This window comes from Tursiops truncatus, chromosome 17 (genome assembly GCF_011762595.2).
Source record: "Tursiops truncatus isolate mTurTru1 chromosome 17, mTurTru1.mat.Y, whole genome shotgun sequence".
Lineage (NCBI taxonomy): Eukaryota > Metazoa > Chordata > Mammalia > Artiodactyla > Delphinidae > Tursiops > Tursiops truncatus.
This window is the reverse complement of record NC_047050.1, coordinates 78,092,516-78,113,082: the sequence shown is the minus strand read 5'-3', so window position 1 is coordinate 78,113,082 and position 20,567 is coordinate 78,092,516. Positions and strand designations below refer to the sequence as shown.

Below are 20,567 nucleotides of genomic sequence, written 5' to 3'. Positions count from 1 at the left end.
GGACAGGGCCCGCATGCCCGGCAGCGCCCCGTCCCCAGCCCGTATCCCTGTTCCCGAAATCGCCCGCACCCGCGTCTCACACCCGAACCCCACCGTCGGGAGGCCCCGCCCCCCACCCCTTTCCCAGCCGGACGGCAGGGCGGCGCGCCCCTAAATCCCAGAGAAGGAAGTGTCGGAACCGCCCGGGGTCCGGGGAACAAGCAAAGCCCGGGGGGTGGGGACGAGCTCCGCGGCCGCCGCCGGAACCCAAAGCGCGAGGTCGCCGACACCAGGGGACTTACGTTAGCGCAGCACCGCCCTCGCGTGACCCTCTAGCCGCTTCCGGCACGGAAGGACGATGTGGGCGACGCGCGGAGTGCTGCGGACCTGGGCCCTCGGCTTGGCGCGGTCCCCGGGGACCCGGGCCTACGGTGGGGGCGGGGGCGTCTCCTACACGCAGGGCCAGAGCCCAGAGCCGCGGACGCGCGAGTACTTTTACTACGTGGATCATCAGGGCCAGGTGGGCGGGGCCGGGGCCCGAGGGAGGCTCCCGTGAGAGGCGGGGCCTGGTGCCGGGTTTCTGCGGGTCGGGGCCAGAGGGAAGACCCTGTGAGGGGCGGGGCCTGAGTAGGCGGGGTCTTTAAAGTAAGGGTACCCGACCTCCGCAGTCGCGCTGGACAGACTGGGGCGCCCGGCCCCGGCCCCAGAGGGTTAGGTCCGAGCGGCCCACCTCCCACACGTGGTTACGCCCTGCGCGCTTTGCATCCCCAGATCCTGCGGCCCCCAGGTCGGGGCCGCCCCGCCTGCTTTGGAAGCCCTGGAGGGGGCATCCTACATATACAGGAGGAAGCAAGTCAGATAGCCTCCGCGGAGGAGGGGCACATCTCATTAGAAACTTGAAAGGGGGAGGGAAGAGGCGCGGGAAAGGCATGCCAACCCAGAGGACCTGTGCATGAGGAAGCAAGGCCGGGGGTGCGGGGTAGATGTGGAGAAAGAAGTCTGCAGGGCCCCCAGGCTTACCTTCCACGCGCCTCCCTGCACACGGTGTGCACAGACGAGCAAAGAAAGCGGACACTGGCCCGGGCTCAGGCCCGCCCAGGCCTTCTCTCCCTGGGGCCGGCTCTGTCGGGATTCCCCCTGGGACTCAAGGGCCACGGTCTGCCTCTCTACAGCTTTTCCTGGATGACTCCAAAATGAAGAACTTCATCACCTGCTTCAAAGGTACTGATGCGCCCTCCTCCCCCACCTTCCCTCTTCCTTCGGGGAAGGCCCTGAAGGGCCCCGCTGCCCAACCACACCAAGGGCACTGGCTGTCCTGCGCTCAAAAGCCCCCTATCTAGAGTGAGGCCTGGGAGCCTGTCCGACCGCCGGCGTCTGCCCTTGGTGTGACCCAGGGCGAGCCCCCTGCCTGGGGCAGTAGGGCCTAGGGGGCCTCGGGGCCCGGCATGCTGAGCAGTCGCGGCCTCCCCCCCACCACAGACCCGCAGTTCCTGGTCATCTTCTTCTCCCGCCTGAGACCCAACCGCAGCGGGCGCTACGAGGCCTCCTTCCCCTTCCTCTCGCCCTGCGGCAGAGAGCGCAACTACCTACGCTGCGAGGACCGTCCCGTGGTCTTCACGCACCTGCTGGCCGCTGGCTCCGAGCCCCCGCGCCTCTCCTACTGCGGCGGCGGCGAGGCCCTGGCCGTGCCCTTCGAGCCGGCGCGCCTACTGCCCCTGTCCTCCAATGGGCGTCTCTACCACCCGGCGCCGGAGCGCGCAGGTGGCGTGGGCCTGGTGCGATCGGCTCTGGCCTTCGAGCTCAGCGCCTGCTTCGAGTACGCGCCCGGCGCGCCCGAGCTGCCCTCGCACGTGCACTGGCAGGGCAGCCGTTTCGCCCTCACCATGGACCTGGCCCCGCTGCTGCTCGCCACCCCGCCGCCCTGAGCGGCGGGCTCGCAGCCGCTGGCGCCCCCAGCCCCGCTGCGCCTCCCGGGCTGCGTCGCTGCGCACGCGCCACCCGGAGAGAGCGCTGTCCCAGTGCGCGTGCGCGGCGGAGGTGCGCCGCGGCCCCGCCCCGCCCGGCGCTGTCCGAGGTGCTGCCGCGGCCCGAGAACCGACGCGGGGAGGGGCGGGGTCACGGGTGCTCTACCCCGTCCGTACACCCCCGGCCTGGGGCGTCCTCGGCGTCCTCGGCGTCCTCGGGTTCGGCCAGCGCTCGCGACGGCAGACCCGGGCTGCCGGGAGGGAGGTGCGGGGGCTCCAGTGCGCGAGCGCGAGCGGCGCCCGCCCCTCCCCCGCCCGGCGCTGCTCTGTGGGCCGGCGTTCGGCGGGGGAGCCGCGCCGCAGGAGTGTCAGGTGAGGGGGCGCCCGACCCAAGGTCAGCGGGCGTGGGGGCGGGATCAGGGGCCATCCCGGCTCTGTCCCCGGCGATCACCGAGAAGGGCGTGCGACCTGGCGGGGACCACGCCCTGCCCTGAACCGGCCCGGGACAGGCCGCGCCGGAGCAGATGCAAGGGGCGCCTTGGGAGATCAAGGCACCCGACTCGGGCCTCGCACTGCGCTGGAGAGCGTCACAGGGCTTCCTCCATTACCCCTCCAACCTCCCCTCCCCGCACAGATGAGCTCCCTGGAGACAGTGACAGCCTTCTCCAAATCCAGTATGTGACGCCCCGCCCCCTGCCCAGCCAGATTAGGGGGTTCTCCGCTGAGTAAAAGGATTTCTGGCCTGGCCTCCCCTGCTCTTCCTGCTTGAATCCTCAATGCTGCCCAGGCCAGCCCTTCCACACGAATCAGCATCTAGTGGGTGTCCGTGTGGGCAGCAGTCCCCTGAGTCTTGAGGAGGAGATCAAGAACCTTCTCTGTTTGAGAGGCCTTGCCACTGGAAGGTAGGTGGGCGCCCTGGGCCAAATCTTTTGCTCAGGGAAATGGATCCTGGGGGCTCAGAGTATGCCCCCTAGTTCTCGGGGTTCTTCACACACCTTCTGAGACATCTGGGAACTGCCCCTGCCTGGGCCAAAGCGATTCCATTAAAACTTTTGCTGTGCCTACTTTTTTTATTTATTTTTTATTTATTTATTTATTTTGCGGTACGCGGGCCTCTCACTGCTGTGGCCTCTCCCGTCGCGGAGCACAGGCTCCGGATGCGCAGGCTCAGCGGCCATGGCCCACGGGCCCAGCCGCTCCGCGGCACGCGGGATCCTCCCGGACCGGGGCACGAACCCGCGCCCCCCGCATCGGCAGGCGGACTCCCATCCACCGCGCCACCAGGGAAGCCCTGCTGTGCCTGCTTCTCTTCAGTGATCTTAAATAATCATGTGAGTTACAATTTAGAGCAAGATTTAAACAAACACCAAGGCCACTTGGTGTCTTTCCACATGACTCACTCTCCCAATAGGGAGACCAGGTGAACAGGCAGGTGTTCAGAGCAGGGACCATTTGAGGTGGGGCTGGAGGCTAGCTGATAGCACACCCTCAGCCCTACCATCCATGGCTTCATACTGGCTGGCTTCTCAGCCCAGGTCCCCACCTTTACAACTGGACTCATTGTGCCTTGAACTAGACCCAGGCCTTCTCCTCTCTAGGATCACAGCTGCATGTGTATAAACCCCAAAACACTACACACTCCTTCAGAACCCAGGAGATCAGTGTTCCCAGAGCCTACTAAACTACACTAAAACCCGGTTAGTGGCCCAAGGCCCCTCTTTCACACCCCAGCCATTCCAGGGCCCCACCTACCCCCAAAGACGGATGCACCTTTCTCAGAGCCAGCATGGAGAACACAGTCCCACAGCTTCTGAACTGGCTTTCCTATTTGTCTCATCCCCCAATTGTCTAACAATTTCCCTGAGGAAAAGCTCTAATTCTACCTAAGTTGTTCTACCAACCCCCACCCCCAGGAGGGCAGGGCCAGAGGCTGGACAAAACTGTGCCTGTGGCTGGCTGGTGGCTCCCCTGAGACCAGTTGTGCTCATGTCCTCCATCAGTTCACAACAGGTGAATCCCAGGGTTGGGGTCATAGCGTGACTTCTAGAGACAAAAATGCCTAGAGTAAACCCTGGGTCAAGGTTAGGTGAGGGCAGGGACGGACACTAGCAGCGTGGAGCCTTGGGCAGAGATGGGATGGGGAGAGAAGTGGGTTGGGGTGGTGTAGGCTCTCCTGTGGCCTGTGTGGCAAGACGGAGGACATGAGAAATTCTAAACCGAAACCCGATGCCCCAGATCTTTATGCTTTTTTATAAAGGAAGGCAATGAACGTTTTATTTTATCAGTTTCTTGAACTACTTTCAAACTTCAAAAATCAGACACGGTGTGTACCTCCATCCGTGCTTTTCCCTGGCTCTCAAATGTTAGGGACAGGCCTGACAACCTGTGTTTCAGGAGGCACATCCCATCGGGGCCAGACTGTAGGAAGGCTGCTGCGAAGGCTGCAACTTCGTGGCCTGCGGCCGGTCCCGCAAGAGATGGCCCCAGGGGCGCCCGCACTGCTGCTGCTGTCGCTGCTGTCACTGCCGGGTCTCCCGCCTCGCGCTGCCGCCTGCCCTGCGGCCTGCCGCTGCTACAGCGCCACGGTGGAGTGCGGCGCCCTGCGGCTGCGCCTGGTCCCGTCCGGAATCCCGCCCGGCACGCAGGTGGGCACCGACTGGGGCTGCGGGCCAGGGGTGCCCGCGACACGCAGGGATGGATGGTGTGTGAGCCTCCCGGTGGGTGAATGGGCCGCCCTAGGGAAAAGAGAGACCCCCTCAGCGGGGTAAACGCCCTCCCTCCCTCCTTCTGGCACAGACGCTGTTCCTGCAGGACAACAGCATCGCGCGCCTGGAGCCGGGCACCCTGGCACCCCTCGCCTCCCTGCGTCGACTCTACCTGCACAACAACAGCCTGCGCGCCCTGGAGCCAGGCGCCTTCCGTGCGCAGTCGCGCCTGCTGGAGCTGGCGCTCACCGGCAACCAGCTGCGCGGCTTGCGCGTTGGCGCTTTTGCCGGCCTGGCCCAACTGCGCGTGCTCTACCTAGCTGGCAACCAGCTGGTACAGCTGCTGGATTTCACCTTCCTACACTTGCAGGTGAGGGGGGAGGAGTGGGCAAGACGGGCAAGAGGTCCTCCTGCACTGCCACCTGCCTTACCGGGCTGGAGTAGTGAAGGGGAGAAAAGGCAGCCCAGTCTAGCCTGGTAAGAAGGGGACATGTCCCTCAGGGCCCCTTTCCCTGATGACCTACTGTCCCTGCTTCAGCGACTGCAGGAGCTGCACCTGCAGGAAAACAGCATCGAGCTGCTGGAGGACCAGGCCCTGGCCGGGCTCTCCTCGCTGGCACTGCTGGACCTCAGCAGGAACCAGCTGGGCACCATCAGCCAGGAGGCCCTACAGCCCCTGGCCAGCCTGCAGGTCCTGCGCCTCACAGGTACCTCTTTCTGGGGGCAAGGGACTCTCATGCAAAGGTAACTTCCTTGACCACAGTGGTAGCGGTAGGTAGCCGGCCCAGCTGTGGAGGGGGCTCCAGTGGCAGTGCTCTGGGGGGTCCCACCACCACCCATAGCCATGACAGAAGACTGCTAGGAGTAGGGGTGCTGGCCGGGTTACTGTTGCCTAAGGAAGACAGAAAAAGTATGAGTCCCTGAACAAACTGGACACAGCTGAGCGGCTCACACACTTTAGGGCCAGGAGAGGGCAGGCAGGAAAAAACTGGGAAGATGAGACCAGGACTGGGGACATTTCCTGGAGACAGCACCCGAAGACAAGGCTGGCAGGATGTGCAAAGTTTTAGTGCAGGTGGGATATCTATGTGCACACAGAGGTTCCCCCCAGATAGCAAGACTTGTCACAGGGAGAGACATCAGAGGAGCGGGGGCTTTCTCAGAGATGGGTGAAGTAAACTGGACGTGCATCACAGAAAGGAGATGGGGGCGGGGTTGGCTGCCCACACTTAAGGAGACTGGGGTCAGAGAAGGGGTGGCAGGGGTCCCCAACTGTGGGAGGTGAGAAAGGGGCTCCTGCTCTGGCCAACAACCTCAACCACACACGCTGTGCTCTGGGGCCGCCCCTGAGCTAGCTACCTGTCCGCTGCTGCTCTGCCCACAGAGAACCCATGGCGCTGTGACTGTGCCTTGCACTGGCTGGGAACCTGGATCAAGGAAGGGGGCCAGCGACTGCTCAGCTCCAGAGACAAGAAAATCACGTGTGCAGAGCCCCCCCGCCTGGCACTTCAGAGTCTCCTGGAAGTATCTGGCAGTAGCCTCATCTGCATCCCACCCTCTGTGCACGTGGAGCCGCTGGAGGTGACAGCCAACCTGGGTGAGGACCTGCGGATTGCCTGCCAGGCTTCCGGCTACCCGCAGCCCCTGGTGACCTGGAGAAAAGTGGCGCAGCCTCGCGAGGGGCCGCCGCAGGCCCAGGCCCAACCTGGAGGCGGGGTGCCGGGCCCAGGTGGGCCCGGGGCATCCGACACGGGCAGCGGCATGCTCTTCCTCACCAACATCACCCTGGCCCACGCTGGCAAATACGAGTGCGAGGCCTCCAACGCCGGCGGCGCCGCCCGCTTGCCCTTCCAGCTTCTGGTCAACCTGTCCCAGCAGCTGCTGCTGGCGCCTGCGCCGCCCCGGGCTGGCGACCCAGTCAGCCACGAGCACCTGCCCGAGGTGGGCGGCATGGCCTTTCGCGCCCTGGGCCTGGCCACGCAGACGGCCATCGCGACGGCCATCGCGCTCCTGGCGCTCACGGCGCTGCTGCTGGCGACCATGATCTGCCGCAGGCGGCGCAGGCGCAAAAAGGCACCAGGGCCTCCCGGGGAGGGCGCGCTCTTCGTCAACGATTACTCGGACGGGCCCTGCACCTTCGCGCAGCTCGAGGAGCTCCGCGACGAGCGGGGCCACGAGATGTTCGTCATCGACCGCTCCAAGCCGCTCTTCGCCGAGGGCCCGGCGGAGGCGGCCGAGGGCGCAGCGCCCGGAGTCGCACAGGGTCTCCCGCTGCAGCCGCCTGCCGCCTACGAGATCCGTTGCTGAGGGGGGGCGGGGCGGACGCGCGCTGATGACGCGGGCCCCGCAGATTGGCCGGCTCGGCTCGCCCTGCGCATGCTCCAGCGCGATCAGTAAAGGGTGGAAGCTGCGCTGTGTCGCGAGCCGTATATGGGGTTCCTGGGCGTCGGGCGGGGCGGAAGCACCTGCGGACCCCTGAAGATGGAAGTTCTGGGGCGCGAACGGACGGTAGCCAGGGTAGGCTTCCAACGCCCCACTGAGACCCTCCAGAAAAGACCCCTGCCCAAATAACCAGACCTTCAGCTCTGCAGGTCCGCCTCTGGCCCCGCCGCCCCAGGAAAAGCCTGAACCTCTCTGCGAGGAGGGGCGACGGACTGTGGAGATGTCTAGAGAAAAGATGGGGCGGCAGGCCGTTAAGACATGTCACCCAGTGGCCAGGCTGGGGGTGAGAGCAGAGCAAGAGACAACTCACTCTGACCAGTTAGGACAGAAAAATTAGCCACAGATTTAAGTTCTAAGCACACTGCACGTTTGTACCTTAACGACACCCTCTGGCCCCCAAACCCGGCCGACAGGCAGTCTCCTGTGTGCCAGGGAAAGGAGAACGTTAAGAGGCCCCAGAGTGCCTGGGAGCCCAACCCTCCTTGAAGCAGGCCCCTGTCCAAACTTCCACCCCAGAGCAGTCTGCTCTTGGGGAGGGCCCAAAGGAAAACATCCTCCCTCAGCTCATAGATCCCAGGAACATTCCAAGGAGAGAACCAGGACACCGGAGGGCAGCTAAGTGCAGCCAAACCAAGCAGGGCCATGTAGGCCTGGAATCCAGCCCTCAGGCCCACAGATGGCCAGTGAGTCAGGGGAGCAAGCGCAGGACAAACTGCACAGGGTGCTGCACAAAGCATGGGCATGCTCAAGGTGCGCCCAGGAGCCAAAAAGTCGGAGACTAGTGCCTTCGTGCCAGGCCTCCAGCAAGGTCCCAAAGGCTCTGACTACCCAAGGGGCAAGAGGCCTCCAGCAGCCCTGGACCCCAGGACAGCCTAACTCTCACCCAGAGCCTGGAGATCACAGGCTAAAGTAGTCTGCAGCCAGGCGCCCATAGATGTCTGTGGTCCAGAGCACGTGGGCACGGCCTGAGGCCAGTAGCAACTGGTGCAACTCAGCCTCCACGCGGGCAAACTTCTCCTCATTGATGGAGGCTTCCAGCAGGACAGAGGCAGGCGGTGGCCACGGCAGGCCCTCATAGCAGTCCACGGGGAAAGGGTGCACCACCGTGCGCAGCTCGGCCTGTGCCACCGAGTCCCTCAGGAGCTCCTTGAGGCCCGCCATAGACAGCGGGTTGCCGTAGAGGCCGAGGTAGCGGAGGCTGGCACAACGAGTCAGCACAGGAAGTGTGGCCAGCAGTTGGGTATCGGCAAGCTGGCACTCGGTCAGCTCGAGGTGCAGCAGCGTGGCTGCTGCTGCCTGCAGCAGACCCTGGAAGGGCTCCAGCTGGCTGCCGGACAGGTCATTGCCACTCAGGTCCAGCTTCTTGAGGTGGACAGCATGGGGGCTCCGTGCCAGGAAACGCAGGTCCTCAGGCAGCAAGGCGCAGAAGGCCAGCTCCAGGCTCTCCAGGGGGCTCTGCAGGGTGCTGCGGAGGACACAAGGGGTCACAAACAGGCTGGGCCAGGGGAAGGCCTCCTGGAGGGGAAGGGAAGGGAAGGGCAGGGCAACAGCAGGACCTGCTCACCTGAGCAGCTGGTCCAGCCGCCCCGAGAGAAGAGAGGAGCCCATGCTGAGCTCCCGCAAACAGGTGAAGCGGCCCATCTGGGCCAGGAAGTAACGGAAGTTGTCCTCGCCGTCCACAGAGGGCTGCCGAGAGTCCCCGTGCACATAGTGTAACCGCAGGCTGGCCAGGTGCTGGAAGCGGGCCACGTGTGGGATGATGACGGACAGGCCTCGCAGGCCCAAGTTGTTGAAGCGCAGGTCCACGCGGCGCAGGCAGCCCGCATCCAGAAGCTGCAGCAGGGCCACGGTATTGCGCATGGGCAGGTCCTCAGCCCGCAGGTCCCGGCAGCAGAGCCGCAGTGGACTGCCCGCGCTGCTACGGAGTGCCTCCCGCAAGAACGCGTAAGAGGCCCGGTTCACCCGCAGGTCCACACGCACCTCCACAGGAACGGGGGCCAGGCCGGGCTCTGCAGTCCTGCCCTGCTGCTGTGCGATGCACGTGCGGGCCACAGCTGCCGTGCAGTCCCACATGCTCATGGTGCCCGGGTCCTGCTCCACGCCGTCATCCAGGAGGCCCGTCATGTCCAGCACCCGCAGCGCGTGCTTCCTGGGAGCACGGGTGGGCTGAGGCAGGAGACAAGGGAACACAGCCCACACCCACTCCCAGCCACCTTAGGACAGGAGCAACATGCCTGTTCCTGCATTGTGCTCTTGCACTAGCCTGGAACCTCTTAGGAGACCCTTTCTGCACCCCCCAGGCCCGAGGGCCCCTCCAGTGAGCCCATACCTGCAGAGGGGCTGTGTGCCAGCCTCAGTCTCCGGGGTGTGGAGCCGGGCAGTCAGCCCCAGGATCACGGCTTGCATGCTCTCTGTGCTAGGCCGCTCCTGCAGCAGGGCCCGGCTGCAGTGGGCACACTCCTGCAGCAGCTGCTGGAAGCTAAGCAGTGGAAAGGGCCAAGTGTGCACCAGCTCACGCAGCACAACGGTCTTCTTGTCCATGAAGGCCACTTTGAAGAGCAAGGGGAAGAGCTCTCGTGGTAGCAGGGGCAAGGCCTGGCAGGCAGCTGACTGGCACTGGAGCACCTGCCGTGTGCTCAGGAACACAAGGGTGTGCATGGTGCTGGGCCGGGCAGGAGGCCACCTGCAGGGAAGGGCCCTTCAGTGGGGAGGACAGACCCCAGGCCTCCACCCCCTCCACGCGCTGGTAGTGGGAAAGCTCAGCATGGTGCTCGGCACAGAGTGGAGAACCATGGCACCAAAGAGCAAGTGCTAGGTGCTTTGCCTTAGGCTAAGGGTAGTGAGAAGGAGAACGAGGCCACCCCCAGTCCCCGCCCTCCAGCACGGGGGCCTCCCTAGGGAGACAAAGCCATCGAGCAGCACATAGACAGCATGGCACCAGAGATGACCAGCTTGCCTGCGTGTGCTTTTGATGGCTGTTACTCTGCAGGGCCCACCATCTGTATTCCAGGCCTCCCAAATCACAATGCCACTTATCAGAGATCTGCTCTTCTGCCCTTCCTTAAAAGTAGGCAAAAACAAACCCCCCCATCCCCCAAGCACTAGAGAGATGGGATACTACCAGGGGGCTGGAAGCTGCATCACAGGACCCTCTCCCAGCCTCCTCAGAAGCCTTGGGAGGCCGCCCTTGGATTCTGTGCAGCACAGCAAAGAAGAGTTGGAAGTACAGATGCAGTTTAATAAACAGCAGGGCAGGTAGAAAAGACCAGAACCCAGACAACCCTGAGTCCAAGGGGCCTGAGTAACCCAAGCCCTCAACACGAGCCCCGGTTCTAACTACTGTCTTCCAGGAGCATTATCAGGCACGGAGACCCTGGAGATTTACAGAAAGAATGCCTCACCCATCGAGATCCTCGCCACCTGCGTAAACGTCTCTCTCATCCCTGGAGAACCATGTTAAGAGACCAAGTCTCAAACCCATGGGATTCAGAGGCCCCAAATTAGGGGCCTTTGCTCAGATGGGTAGAGGCAGCTGCCAAAGGGACGTCCAAACTGACAAGGAGCACAAAGGAGGTGCCCGAGAGCACAGGGTACCTGGGTGTCAGCTCTGCTGCTGACTTACTGTGCGCCCGCCTGGCACCTGATCCTCAAAACTGCTTCTGGGTCATCTCCCTGAAAACAGGTTAGACAACTAAGACCTAGGTCTTGCCCGACAGAGGTCACAGCCTGGGTGATGAGCTCGGGAAGGGTGGCAGCCTGGCTCCAGAGCCCCTGCTCTCGCGGACCTCACACACAAGTCCTTAGGACACTGGTTCCTGAGAAGCCCGGGACGTCAACCCTCGGCCTCGCTCTGCCTGTGGACAAATCTCGCGAGGACGATTCATACCTCGCTGTGACAGGACAGACCAACCAAGCACCTGTCACGAGAGGAAACGAAAGCAGCCAGTGTGGTCACCGTGGGAGGAGCCTCTGTGTAGTGGCCGCCGTCCCCCCCACCGGCCCGCGGCTCCGCCGTTTCCCTGAAGATGCCCCCGCCCGGCTCCTCCAAGCCTCGAGCCGCGGGAGGCTCTAAATCCGACGCCCTCCGCCTTCCGGGCGGGGTCTGCCCCTCGAAGCCTGCGCGTCGCCTCCTGGGACCCGAGGCCGCTCAGCCCGGCACCGTGCTCCGGGTCCTCCCCTGCCCGCAGCCACACCGCCTGGGCTCCCACCCCCGCCTCCCGGGCGGCGCCGTCCCGAGCGCCCGCACCGGCCTCGTGCGGCCAGGCAGAGACGGGGACACACGCCGCCACGCTCCGTCCCCGGCCGGCAGCCTGCGCTCCCCGGGCCCGCAGACGCCGCCGCCGCCGTCGCCGCCGGCCCCGCCTCGCCGTACGCCGCGCCCCGCCCAGCGCCGCCGCGCGCCGCGATGACGTTACGCCCCCCATTGGCTGCCGCCTCAGGGCCCCGCGGATTGGCTGCCCCGGCCCGGCGGCCGCCGCGTCGCCCCGCCTCCAACCCCGCCGAGCGCCCCCAGTGGCTGGCGGCCGGCGTCGCCCTCCTGGCGGGAGATTCCTGGGGCGCCGGGCGCAGGGCAGGGCGACCATGGAGCAGCTGCGGGATGTGCGGGAGCGGGTGCAGGCGTGTAAAGGGGGCGCGCGTTTCGGCGGCGGAGCGGGCGGTTGCCGGGCCAGGTGCGGGCTGCCCGTGGGCGGGGATCTGAGGGAGCGGCATCCGGCTGACGCGCTCCCTTTACAGGAGAACGTGGAAGCGGCGCCCGAGGAGACCCGCGGTGAGCGAGCGGGCGCGGGGCGGAGGCAGCGGCCGGGGACGCGGGCAGGGGGCGGGCGGCCTCCATCCCCACGCCCAGCCGAGCCCTGCCTCCTGAACACCGACACACACCCCCGTCCGGCCCCGCCCTCAGCGCTCCACCGGGACTACCGCACCCTGAAGGAGGCACTGGGTCAGGCCGGCGGCGTCGGGCCTCACGGCTCGGAGCAGTCGCTTCCCGCGGCGGCGGCCGAGGAGGTACCCGGGCTCGACATCCCAGCCTATCGGTCAACTTCCTGTATGCCGGATCCAGGAGGAGTCGTGACCCAGGCTCTGTGGGGCAAAGAACTCAGGGGCCGGGCTGACAGGGTGGAGGAAGGACAGCCCCCACCCTCAGGTCTCCGGGGCTGGAGACACCTCTGTTCCCCCCTGCGCCAGCTTTTCCGTGGCCTAGATCTCTACCGTCTCTTCCTGCAGATGCTGGAGCCCAGCTGCTGGGGGCCCCACCTGAATCGGGCCGCGACCCAGAGCCCCCATCCTCCATCAAGGCTCAGCTCTCAGGGATCTGTGCATGACTACGGGAAGAGACTTAAGGCCAACCTAAAGGGCAGTCTGCAGGTGAGGGTCGGGCAGGCAGTGCATCCAGCCTGGGTCCAGAGCTACGCCTGGCCCAGAAGCAGGATCAGCAGGCAGCCAACCCCGTTAAGTCTTTCACACGTGTTCACGTGCACACACACAACTCCAGCATTTCCCAGAGCGCAGCTCTCCAGAAGAGCTCAGCGTCGCCTCTAGTCTCGACTTCTTTTACATCCCAGCCTTAGGTTTCTCACATCGCCCAGCTGTTACAGGTGGGGCCTCCAGCAGGTTTCAGAGTCTGCAGCACCCCAAAGGCCTCAGTTCCTGCTTGCTTATCTCTCCCTCCCAGGCTGGGCCAGCCCTGGGCCGAATACCCCGGCTTACACGAAGATCCTCCTCTAAGATGCCTTCCCCAGGGCCACCAGGCACAGGAGCTGCCATCATCTCTCCAGAAGAAGTCAGTGAGGTGCCCCCCCCGCCTCCCAGGCCCGAGCTGAGGCCAGGCCGGCCCCAGCAGTTGAGGGCATCCCTGAGCCTGCGGCTGGGCTCCCTAGACCCAGGCTGGCTGCAGCGGTGTCACAACGGGACCTCAGATTTTCTGGGGGTTCCCAGGGCCTGCCAGCCTTGCCTGGGTGCAGAGGAGTCCCAGCTTCTTACTCCAGGTGTTGCATCTGTCTTCGGTCCCAGCGCTGGCCCTGAGGTGACTTTACAGGGCCCAGAGACTCCAACCCTACTAGCAGCTGGTATCAGTGCAGGGAACTCTCAGCCTGGTACCCGTCAAGGCAAGAAGCGGAGATGGAGTGGGGAGCTGGAGGGAAGCCCTGCACAGACCCAGCAGGACAGCGGCCAAGCAGGACCCCTGCCTGCAGGAGCTGGGGCTGCAGTGCCTACAGAAGACTGTCCAGAGCAGCCTGTGCAGGCACAGCCCCCCAGCAAGCCCCCAGCCCCCAGGTATCACTGCCCTAGCCTCCCAGCAGCGCTGCCTTCAGTCGCGCCACGGTGGGGAGGGCTGTGGGTGCAGTCGACCTGTGCGTCTCTTCTAGACTTGCTGTCCAGAACAGGGGGAACTATGTGCGACTCAACATGAAGCAGAAACGCTACGTACGGGGCCCGGCCTCAAGGGGCAGGCTCCTTCGCAAGCAGGTGAGAAGGTGGTGCCGGATGTTCCCGCCCACCTGCCTTGCTTCTTGCTCTGTGAGTCTCCTTTGCGTCCGCACTAGGTATGGAAGCAGAAGTGGCAGAAGAAAAGAGAGTGTTTTGGGGGTGGTCAGCGCAGAGCCACAGCCCAGGATTCTTGCTCCCAGTGCGGGCAGCTCAGTCACGGGGCATCCCGGTGCCCTCAGCCAGGTGAGGCCTCTGCCCTGGGGGGTGGCTTGGGCCAGCGCTGCTCGCAGGGGTTGTTGTGCCCTCCTAACTCCTGCCCCTGGTCCAGAACTTACCCTGGCCCCTCAGAAGGAGGGTGGCAAGGATGAGGGTGGCGCACAGACCCGGGCCACGTTCAAGGAAGTATCCCAGAGAATGGGCGCTGCCCGCCGCCAACTCTGGTGAGCAAAGAGGTGGAGGAGAGGTTGTAGCAAGTGGCTTTCTTGCCAGAGTGACCCCAGACCAGCCCGGGGCTCCTGTCCTACCCTGTCTTATCTGCTCTCGGCAGGTGAAGAGGACACAGAGCCTGCAGGGCCTGAGCTGCTGGTGCCCACAGGGCAGTCTGTGCCCAAGGCTCCTTGCCCGCCTCCTGTGCCACCACTCTATCTGCCAGGGCCTTTGGGGCAGGTGGTAGGTGAGTAGACGCCTACCAGCTCCAGAGCCTTGACTGGGAGGTGGGGGCGACTCGGGGCCGTGCTGACTGATACCTGTGTCCACAGACACGCCAGCTGAGGTGCTTCAGGCCCTGGAGCAGCTGGGGCACCAAGCCTTCTACCCTTTGCAGGAGCGTGTGGTCATGCGGATCCTGTCTGGTGAGTACGGCCGGCAGGGGGCGCGGTGGGACTGCGGCTGGGCCACAGAGCTGTGCTCTTGACCCTCTCGGTAAAACCCAGGTGTGTCCACGTTGCTGGTACTGCCTACGGGGGCTGGTAAGTCCCTGTGCTACCAGCTCCCCGCGCTGCTCTACTTCCGGCGAAGCCCCTGCCTCACGCTGGTCATTTCTCCTCTCATGTCGCTCATGGACAACCAGGTTGGTGGACAGGGTCTTTGCGTAGGTGCAGAAGGCGAGAGCTGGTACCCGTGGCTCTGCTGACCCGCTTGGGCTGCTGCTTCTTGCCCCACCCCACCCCCGAGTGGCAAGTCGCCAGGCCATTTTCAGCTCTGTCTATGAGCTGGCAGTGGCCCAAAGGCAGCAGGGACACAGCTGGCTAGACCCAGGCCCACCCACAAGAGGAGCAGCTTGGGGGAGGGGGCGTCCCCATGGGGACCTGTCTCCAGTGCTCCTGAGTCCAAGCCCACAGGTGGCTCTGAACCCTTAGTCACAGGACCCAGGACCTGGGTTTTTCCCCCTCTAGATCCTGGAGGGGACACAGCAGTAGTTGTCCGGCCAAACCATTCTAAGAGGCATGTGGGGAAGGGCCAGGGCTGGTGGCCTGTGACAGGCTGTGCTCCTGTACCTGCAGGTTTCCGGCTTGCCCCCAGGCCTGAAGGCGGTCTGCATTCACTCGGGGATGACTAAGAAGGAGCGGGCCTCCGCCCTGCAGAAGGTAAGGGGCCCTCACAGGGCGGGAGCGGCAGAGGCAGCAGGCAGACCCCCTGGGCGGTGCTCCTGACCTTGCCGTCATCCTCAGGTTCGGTCAGCCCAGGTGCAAGTGCTGATGCTGTCGCCAGAGGCGCTAGTTGGGGCGGGGGGCGCTGCCCTCCTCGCTCAGCTGCCACTGGTCGCCTTTGCCTGTATCGACGAGGCCCACTGCCTCTCCCAGTGGTCCCACAACTTCCGGCCCTGCTACCTGCGTGTCTGCCAGGTAAGCCTTGTGTGGGGGGGCGGGGGGGTGCTACGTGAGCAGACCAAGGAAGGCTGGGCATCTCACCACTCCTCTCCACGCAGGTGTTGCGGGAATGCGTGGGTATAAGCTGCTTCCTGGGTCTCACAGCCACGGCCACGCGCAGCAGTGCCCTTGACGTGGCCCGGCACCTGGGCGTGGCCGAAGAGTCTATCCTCAGGGGGCCGGGCACCATCCCTGCCAACCTGCACCTCTCTGTGTCTTCGGACAGGGACCCAGAGCAGGTAAGCACGCACGCGCGGGCCGAGCAGAGGCCCTGCCTTCCGACTGCTGGTGCTCAGCCTCGTCCTCTCCAGGCTCTGGTGACGCTGCTGCAGAGTGATCGTTTCTGTGCCCTGGACTCTGTCATCGTCTACTGTAACAGACGAGAGGACACGGAGCGTGTCGCTGCCCTGCTGCGCACCTGCCTGCGTGAGGCCCAGGCCCCAGGATCCCGAGGTGAGGTGGAGGCAGGCCTGCACTCCACAGATGGGCCCCGGGCACATGCCCGACCTGACCATCATGGGTCTTCCCTGCAGGCCGAGCCCCGGAGGCTGTGGCTGAAGCCTACCATGCCGGCATGGGCAGCCGGGAGCGGCGGCGGGTGCAACGGGCCTTCATGGAGGGCCGGCTGCGGGTGGTGGTGGCCACGGTGGCCTTCGGGATGGGGCTGGACCGGCCAGACGTGCGGGCCGTGCTGCACCTGGGGTTGCCCCCAAGCTTTGAGAGCTACGTGCAGGCTGTGGGCCGGGCTGGGCGTGATGGGCAGCCTGCACAGTGCCACGTCTTCCTCCGGCCCCAGGTGGGTACCCGTCCCCCCACCGCTCCCCCAGCCCCGCCCCCTGCTGCGGCCCCTCATTCATGCTGCTCTGCTGCAGGGTGAGGATCTGTGGGAGCTGCGCAGACACGTTCACGCCAACGTCATCGACTTCCTCGCCGTGAAGAGGCTGGTGCAGCGCGTGTTCCCTCCCTGTGCTTGCGCCCGGCAGCCCCCAGAGCAGCAGGGAGACGAGAGCCAGGAAGAGCACTCGGCCAGGGTCCTGGTGGCTACATCTCCCCAGGACGCTGACCATCCCGGCCTCGAGCACACAACCCGGTGCCCGGGCCACAAGCGGGCGCTCCCGGTGCAGCCAACCGTGCAAGCCCTGGATTTGCCCGAGGAGGGTGAGGAGCAGGGAGCGTGGGGGGGGGGACACCCTAGCACCCCCGCATCTTCTGAGCCCTGCTCTGCCCCCAGCCATCGAGACTCTGCTGTGCTACCTTGAGCTGCACCCACAGCGTTGGCTGAAGCTGCTGGCGCCCACCTATGCCTGCTGCCACCTGCGCTGCCCCGGGGGCCCCACCCAGCTCCAGGCCCTGGCCCGCAGGTGAGCGCAATCCCACCCCGGGCTCAGGACCGGGACAGAGAGCCAGGGCTGCCAGTCACACGTCCCTCCCCCTGGTACAGGTGTCCCCCACTGGCTGTGTGTTTGGCCCGGCAGTGCCCCAAGATGACAGGTGGGGGAAGCAGTTCTGTGGAGCTGGACGTGGTCGAGCTGGCAGACTCCATGGGCTGGGAGCTGGCCCCCGTGCGGCGGGCTCTCCACCAGCTGCGGTGGGATCCAGAGCCCGGGACAGGTGCGCCCGCCCCCAGCCCTGCTTGCCTCCTGTTTGCCGCCTTTCTGCCAGTTTCTGACACCCTATCTGGCAGGTGTGCCTCAGGGCACGGGGGTGCTGGTGGAGTTCAGGGAGCTGGCCTTCCACCTGCACAGCCCCGGGGACCTGACAGCCCAGGAGAGGGACCAGATCTGTGACTTCCTGCACGGCCGCGTGCAGGCCTGTGAGCGAGAAGCCCTGGCCCGCCTGCACCGCACCTTCCGGGCTTTCCACAGGTGCAGGAGGGGCTGGGCAGGGCCTGGGCCACCCCATCCTCCCCAAGGTGGGCCGCTCTGACAGGTTTTCCCCACCCCAGCGTGGCCTTCCCCAGTTGCGGGCCGTGTCTGGAGCAGCCCGATGAGGCACGCAGCGGCAGGCTCAAGGCCCTGCTCAGCCACTACTTCGAGGAGGAGTTAGAAGCACCGGGGGGCGTGGAGGCCGAGGAGGACCCTGAGCCAGGACAGGCCAGGGTGAGTGTCAGGGCCTCCGGGGAGCGGGGAGGGGGAGGGGAGGAGAGGAGTTGCAGAGAGGACGCACCCCTGGCTGCAGGCACACACCTGCCTGCCGCCCCTCACCGAGCACTGCAGAACAGCATGCCACGTGTCCCCACCGGCAGCTCCAGGACTGGGAGGACCAGATCCGCCGGGACATCCGCCACCTCCTGTCCTCGTGGCCAGAGCAGCGGTTCTCGGGCAGGGCTGTGGCCCGGATCTTCCACGGCATCGGTGCGGACCTGGGAGGCCCAGCCCTGAGCAAGGCGGGGGCTGGGGGCAGACCTGGCCGGAGTCGTCAGAGCCGTGTCTCCTCCCACTGCAGGAAGCCCCTGCTATCCGGCCCAGGTGTACGGGCGGGACAAGCGCTTCTGGAGAAAGTACCTGCACCTGAGCTTCCATGCCCTCATGCGCTTGGCCACAGAGGAGATCCTGCTGTGGGGCTGCTGACCACTCTGCCGCGGAAGGACCCAGTTCCCCCACGTCACAAGCACGGGCCTGAGCAGGGGCTGCGTGGCCACAGCATGGGGGGGTGTCAGGTGCAGCAGGTCCTCGAGGCAAAGATGGGCGTAGATATCAGTGGCCAGGACAGCGACCAACCACTCTGGACAAAGGCCACCACCAGTAGCGTGCAGAATAAAGTACAGAATAAAAGATGCTCGAGCCATTTTCAGGAACCCTTCTTCCAGCGCGGACAACCCCCCAGTCTGAGGACAACCTTGCACGTCACTCATCCCGGACACAGTCCGAAGGCACGCTCCACTTTATTGATAAGTCTGGCCACCCAGTTCAGGCCAGGGTGTTGGGTGCAAGGCCCAGGTACAGCATGGGCATGGCTGAGAGAGCGAGGAAGACGGAGAAGCAGAGGCGTGGCCCCAGGCTGTCAGCCAGGGCTCCAGCCAGCGTGCCCATCAGCAGCTTCCCCAGCAGCTCCAGAGTGGCCAGGAGACTGTAGTGTGTGGCCTGCTGGGGGAGGGGGAGTCACGTCAGGACCTGCTTGGACTCCAGTCCTGCAGCCCCTGGTGTTGCAGCCACATCCCCTCACCTGCAGGGCACTTGGTGCCAGCTGGCTGCAGCGCATCATCAGGGTGAAGGTGGTGGTTGTGACCAGGCCCCCCAGGAAGTGCTGCAGACACAGGCTCAGCAGGGCTGCACCTGGGAGGGCTGAGGTCAGCAGGGCCCAGGACTCCAAGCTCCTCCCCCCTGTGGCCCACCCCTCACCTCTCAGGACTGTGCTGGGGGCCAGGCTGGCCCCAGGGCTGTCCAGGTGAAAGAGCACGGCAGTCTGGCAGGCCAGGCCCCCAAGACGGAACTGAAGCGCTGACTTCAACAGGGGCAGTGGCTGCCTGGGGTGGGGTGATGGGGCAGGTCAGAGGGCGCGGGGAAGGAAGGGGAGACAGGTGGGTGGGGCAGGCTGAGGGGGGCTCACCGGCGCCTGGCCAGGAGGGCCCCACCCAGGGATGAGCCAGCAATGGAGCAGGCCACAGCGCCCACACCATTCCACAGCCCCAGCTCTGGGGCAGAGATGCCGCAGTCCAGCAAGAGCAGTGGGAACAGGCCGCTGGTGCCCTGCTCGCCTGTGGAGAGAGTCAGCAGGGATGGTTGGCACACCTCCACCTGGGTCTCAGTCATGCTCCCCCAGCCCTGCCTTTTTCCTGGGCCACAGATGCCAGGAGACAGCTGGGGCTGGGCTTCAACGACGCTCAGGGTCAGCGTGAAGCAGCTCAGTGAGGCCCAAGGGAGTGTGGCTGGAGCTGGACCTGCAGAGGGCCGGGCTGGGCTCCAGACTTCAGGTCAGACCCCAAAGAGGAAAGGCAGCCCTGCAAGTGAGTTCCAGGGCTCCTGGGGACCCACCCCTGCTGTTCCTGACTCACCCAGCTTGTAGGTGAGCACGAAGCCCACTGTCCACAGGGTTCCAGGCACGGCCAGCAAGTCCTGCCCAAGGTGCAGGGTGTGTCGGGGGTGTTCTGAGGGCAGAGGTGTGGGAAGCTGTTGCAGGGCTGGTGCCACCCAGGTCAAGGCAGCAGCCAACCAATAAGTGGCAGCCAGGAGCAGAAAGAGCAGGGGCCAGGATAGGGTGGGCACAAAGGCCAGCAGCCCACCCCCAGCCAGCACCGCCCCCAGCTTGTATGCGACCACCTGCACAGTGTTGCCAGGCCCCAGCTCGGCGGGCTCCAGGAGCCGTACAGCCAGCGTGTCCAGGGCCACATCCTGCACAGCTGCAGCCAGATTCAGCAGCAGAAGCAGCCCCGCCACCGTGACAGGCAGACCGGCCTGACCAGCTGCGGCGGGAGGGTGGGATGCCAGCAGCCCACACACCAGGCCCAGAGCAGCTGTGCTGAGCGTCAGCCAGGCCCTTGGGGAGCCCCGAGTGTCCACCAGCGGGGCCCACACAAGCTTGAACAGCCACGGTGCATACAGCGCCTTGGCCAGTCCCACGCGTGTCAGGGAGAGGCCGCGGGCCCGCAGCAGCACGGGCAGCAGCCCAGACTGCAGCCCATAGGGCAGGCCCTGCACCAGGTAAAGGCCGGCCAGCGGCAGCAGCTTCCCACGCATGGCGAGGAGGCCGGGCGCTGGGTCGGGGGCAGGGGCCCAAGCTCTAGTGGCTGGGTCTGGGTTCAAGGCTGGCCGGGGCGGCATGAGAGGTTCCACTCAGAGTAGGAGCAGGGTGCTTCCGAGGGGGGGTCCGGTCCGGTCGGGATGGGGTCAGGGGTCTCAGAGCGGCACGGCTCTGGGGCTGGGCCAGGGTTGGACAGGCTGGCGTCCGCACCCGCGCCCTTGGGTCCTGGGGGCGTCAGAACCCCAAAGCACTGCAGGCCTCCTCCACGGCGGCGCTGGGGCAGCGCTCTGGCCCGGGCGGCGCAACTCGGAGACGCGGCAGCCATAGAGAACGCGGGCGGGCTAGAGCGCCGGCCGCCTTCTGGCGCCCCCGGTGGCCAGCTGTCCTCGAACGTCGGAAGCGGCCGAACCCGCAGCCCATTCAGGTCCCTCCCAGGGCTATCAGATCCGGTCCCCAGACCCTAACAATCCGGAAGTGCTTCCTGGTGTCTCACCTGGAGTCTG

At 65.3% G+C, this 20,567-nt stretch overlaps 5 protein-coding genes across 16 annotated transcripts; 3 read left to right on the top strand and 2 right to left on the bottom strand.

The window, feature by feature from the left end:
- The first annotated feature begins 90 nt into the window (after positions 1–90).
- Positions 91–3,007, top strand: C17H8orf82 (chromosome 17 C8orf82 homolog). Its single transcript, XM_019937300.3, has 3 exons — positions 91–499; positions 1,152–1,200; positions 1,459–3,007. The coding sequence occupies exons 1-3, from the start codon at positions 338–340 to the stop codon at positions 1,902–1,904; spliced, it is 657 nt and encodes a 218-aa protein (XP_019792859.1). The 5' UTR covers positions 91–337; the 3' UTR covers positions 1,905–3,007.
- Positions 3,008–3,100: 93 nt separating this feature from the next.
- LRRC24 (leucine rich repeat containing 24) lies at positions 3,101–7,058 on the top strand. 2 transcript variants are annotated; one of them, XM_033843312.2, is made up of 6 exons: positions 3,101–3,274; positions 3,857–3,953; positions 4,338–4,588; positions 4,740–5,018; positions 5,187–5,355; positions 6,033–7,058. In XM_033843312.2, exons 1-6 carry the CDS (start codon positions 3,101–3,103, stop codon positions 6,953–6,955), a joined length of 1,893 nt encoding a protein of 630 aa, XP_033699203.2. In that variant the 3' UTR covers positions 6,956–7,058. The 2 variants fall into 2 exon arrangements, with proteins under 2 accessions (XP_033699203.2, XP_033699201.1); XM_033843310.2 differs by lacking the exon at positions 3,857–3,953 and having other exon boundaries at positions 3,137–3,274.
- LRRC14 (leucine rich repeat containing 14) lies at positions 4,541–11,454 on the bottom strand. Of its 10 annotated transcripts, none has more exons than XM_019937303.3 (5): positions 10,977–11,454; positions 10,492–10,762; positions 9,420–9,773; positions 8,655–9,239; positions 7,414–8,555 (listed from the first exon to the last, which is right to left on the bottom strand). In XM_019937303.3, exons 2-5 carry the CDS (start codon positions 10,569–10,571, stop codon positions 7,988–7,990), a joined length of 1,587 nt encoding a protein of 528 aa, XP_019792862.1. In that variant the 5' UTR covers positions 10,572–10,762; positions 10,977–11,454; the 3' UTR covers positions 7,414–7,987. The 10 variants fall into 10 exon arrangements, with proteins under 10 accessions (XP_073650418.1, XP_073650417.1, XP_019792862.1 ...); XM_019937307.3 differs by having other exon boundaries at positions 10,685–10,762; XM_073794318.1 differs by having other exon boundaries at positions 11,008–11,454.
- A 101-nt stretch (positions 11,455–11,555) lies between these two features.
- Positions 11,556–18,169, top strand: RECQL4 (RecQ like helicase 4). The gene is given in 22 exon segments (XM_033843321.2): positions 11,556–11,707; positions 11,825–11,858; positions 11,991–12,094; positions 12,314–12,454; positions 12,762–13,379; positions 13,382–13,555; positions 13,633–13,759; positions 14,064–14,189; positions 14,275–14,367; positions 14,449–14,585; positions 15,019–15,102; positions 15,187–15,360; positions 15,444–15,623; positions 15,696–15,837; positions 15,918–16,180; positions 16,257–16,542; positions 16,616–16,745; positions 16,826–16,995; positions 17,069–17,249; positions 17,330–17,483; positions 17,630–17,738; positions 17,830–18,169. Coding segments are annotated over 22 exon segments (3,588 nt in total). The 5' UTR covers positions 11,556–11,671; the 3' UTR covers positions 17,955–18,169.
- An 83-nt stretch (positions 18,170–18,252) lies between these two features.
- MFSD3 (major facilitator superfamily domain containing 3) lies at positions 18,253–20,425 on the bottom strand. 2 transcript variants are annotated; one of them, XM_019937312.3, is made up of 5 exons: positions 19,379–20,425; positions 18,934–19,081; positions 18,726–18,850; positions 18,550–18,659; positions 18,253–18,467 (listed from the first exon to the last, which is right to left on the bottom strand). In XM_019937312.3, the coding sequence occupies exons 1-5, from the start codon at positions 20,142–20,144 to the stop codon at positions 18,294–18,296; spliced, it is 1,323 nt and encodes a 440-aa protein (XP_019792871.2). In that variant the 5' UTR covers positions 20,145–20,425; the 3' UTR covers positions 18,253–18,293. The 2 variants fall into 2 exon arrangements, with proteins under 2 accessions (XP_019792871.2, XP_019792870.2); XM_019937311.3 differs by having other exon boundaries at positions 18,253–18,470; positions 19,379–20,420.
- Positions 20,426–20,567: the final 142 nt, after the last annotated feature.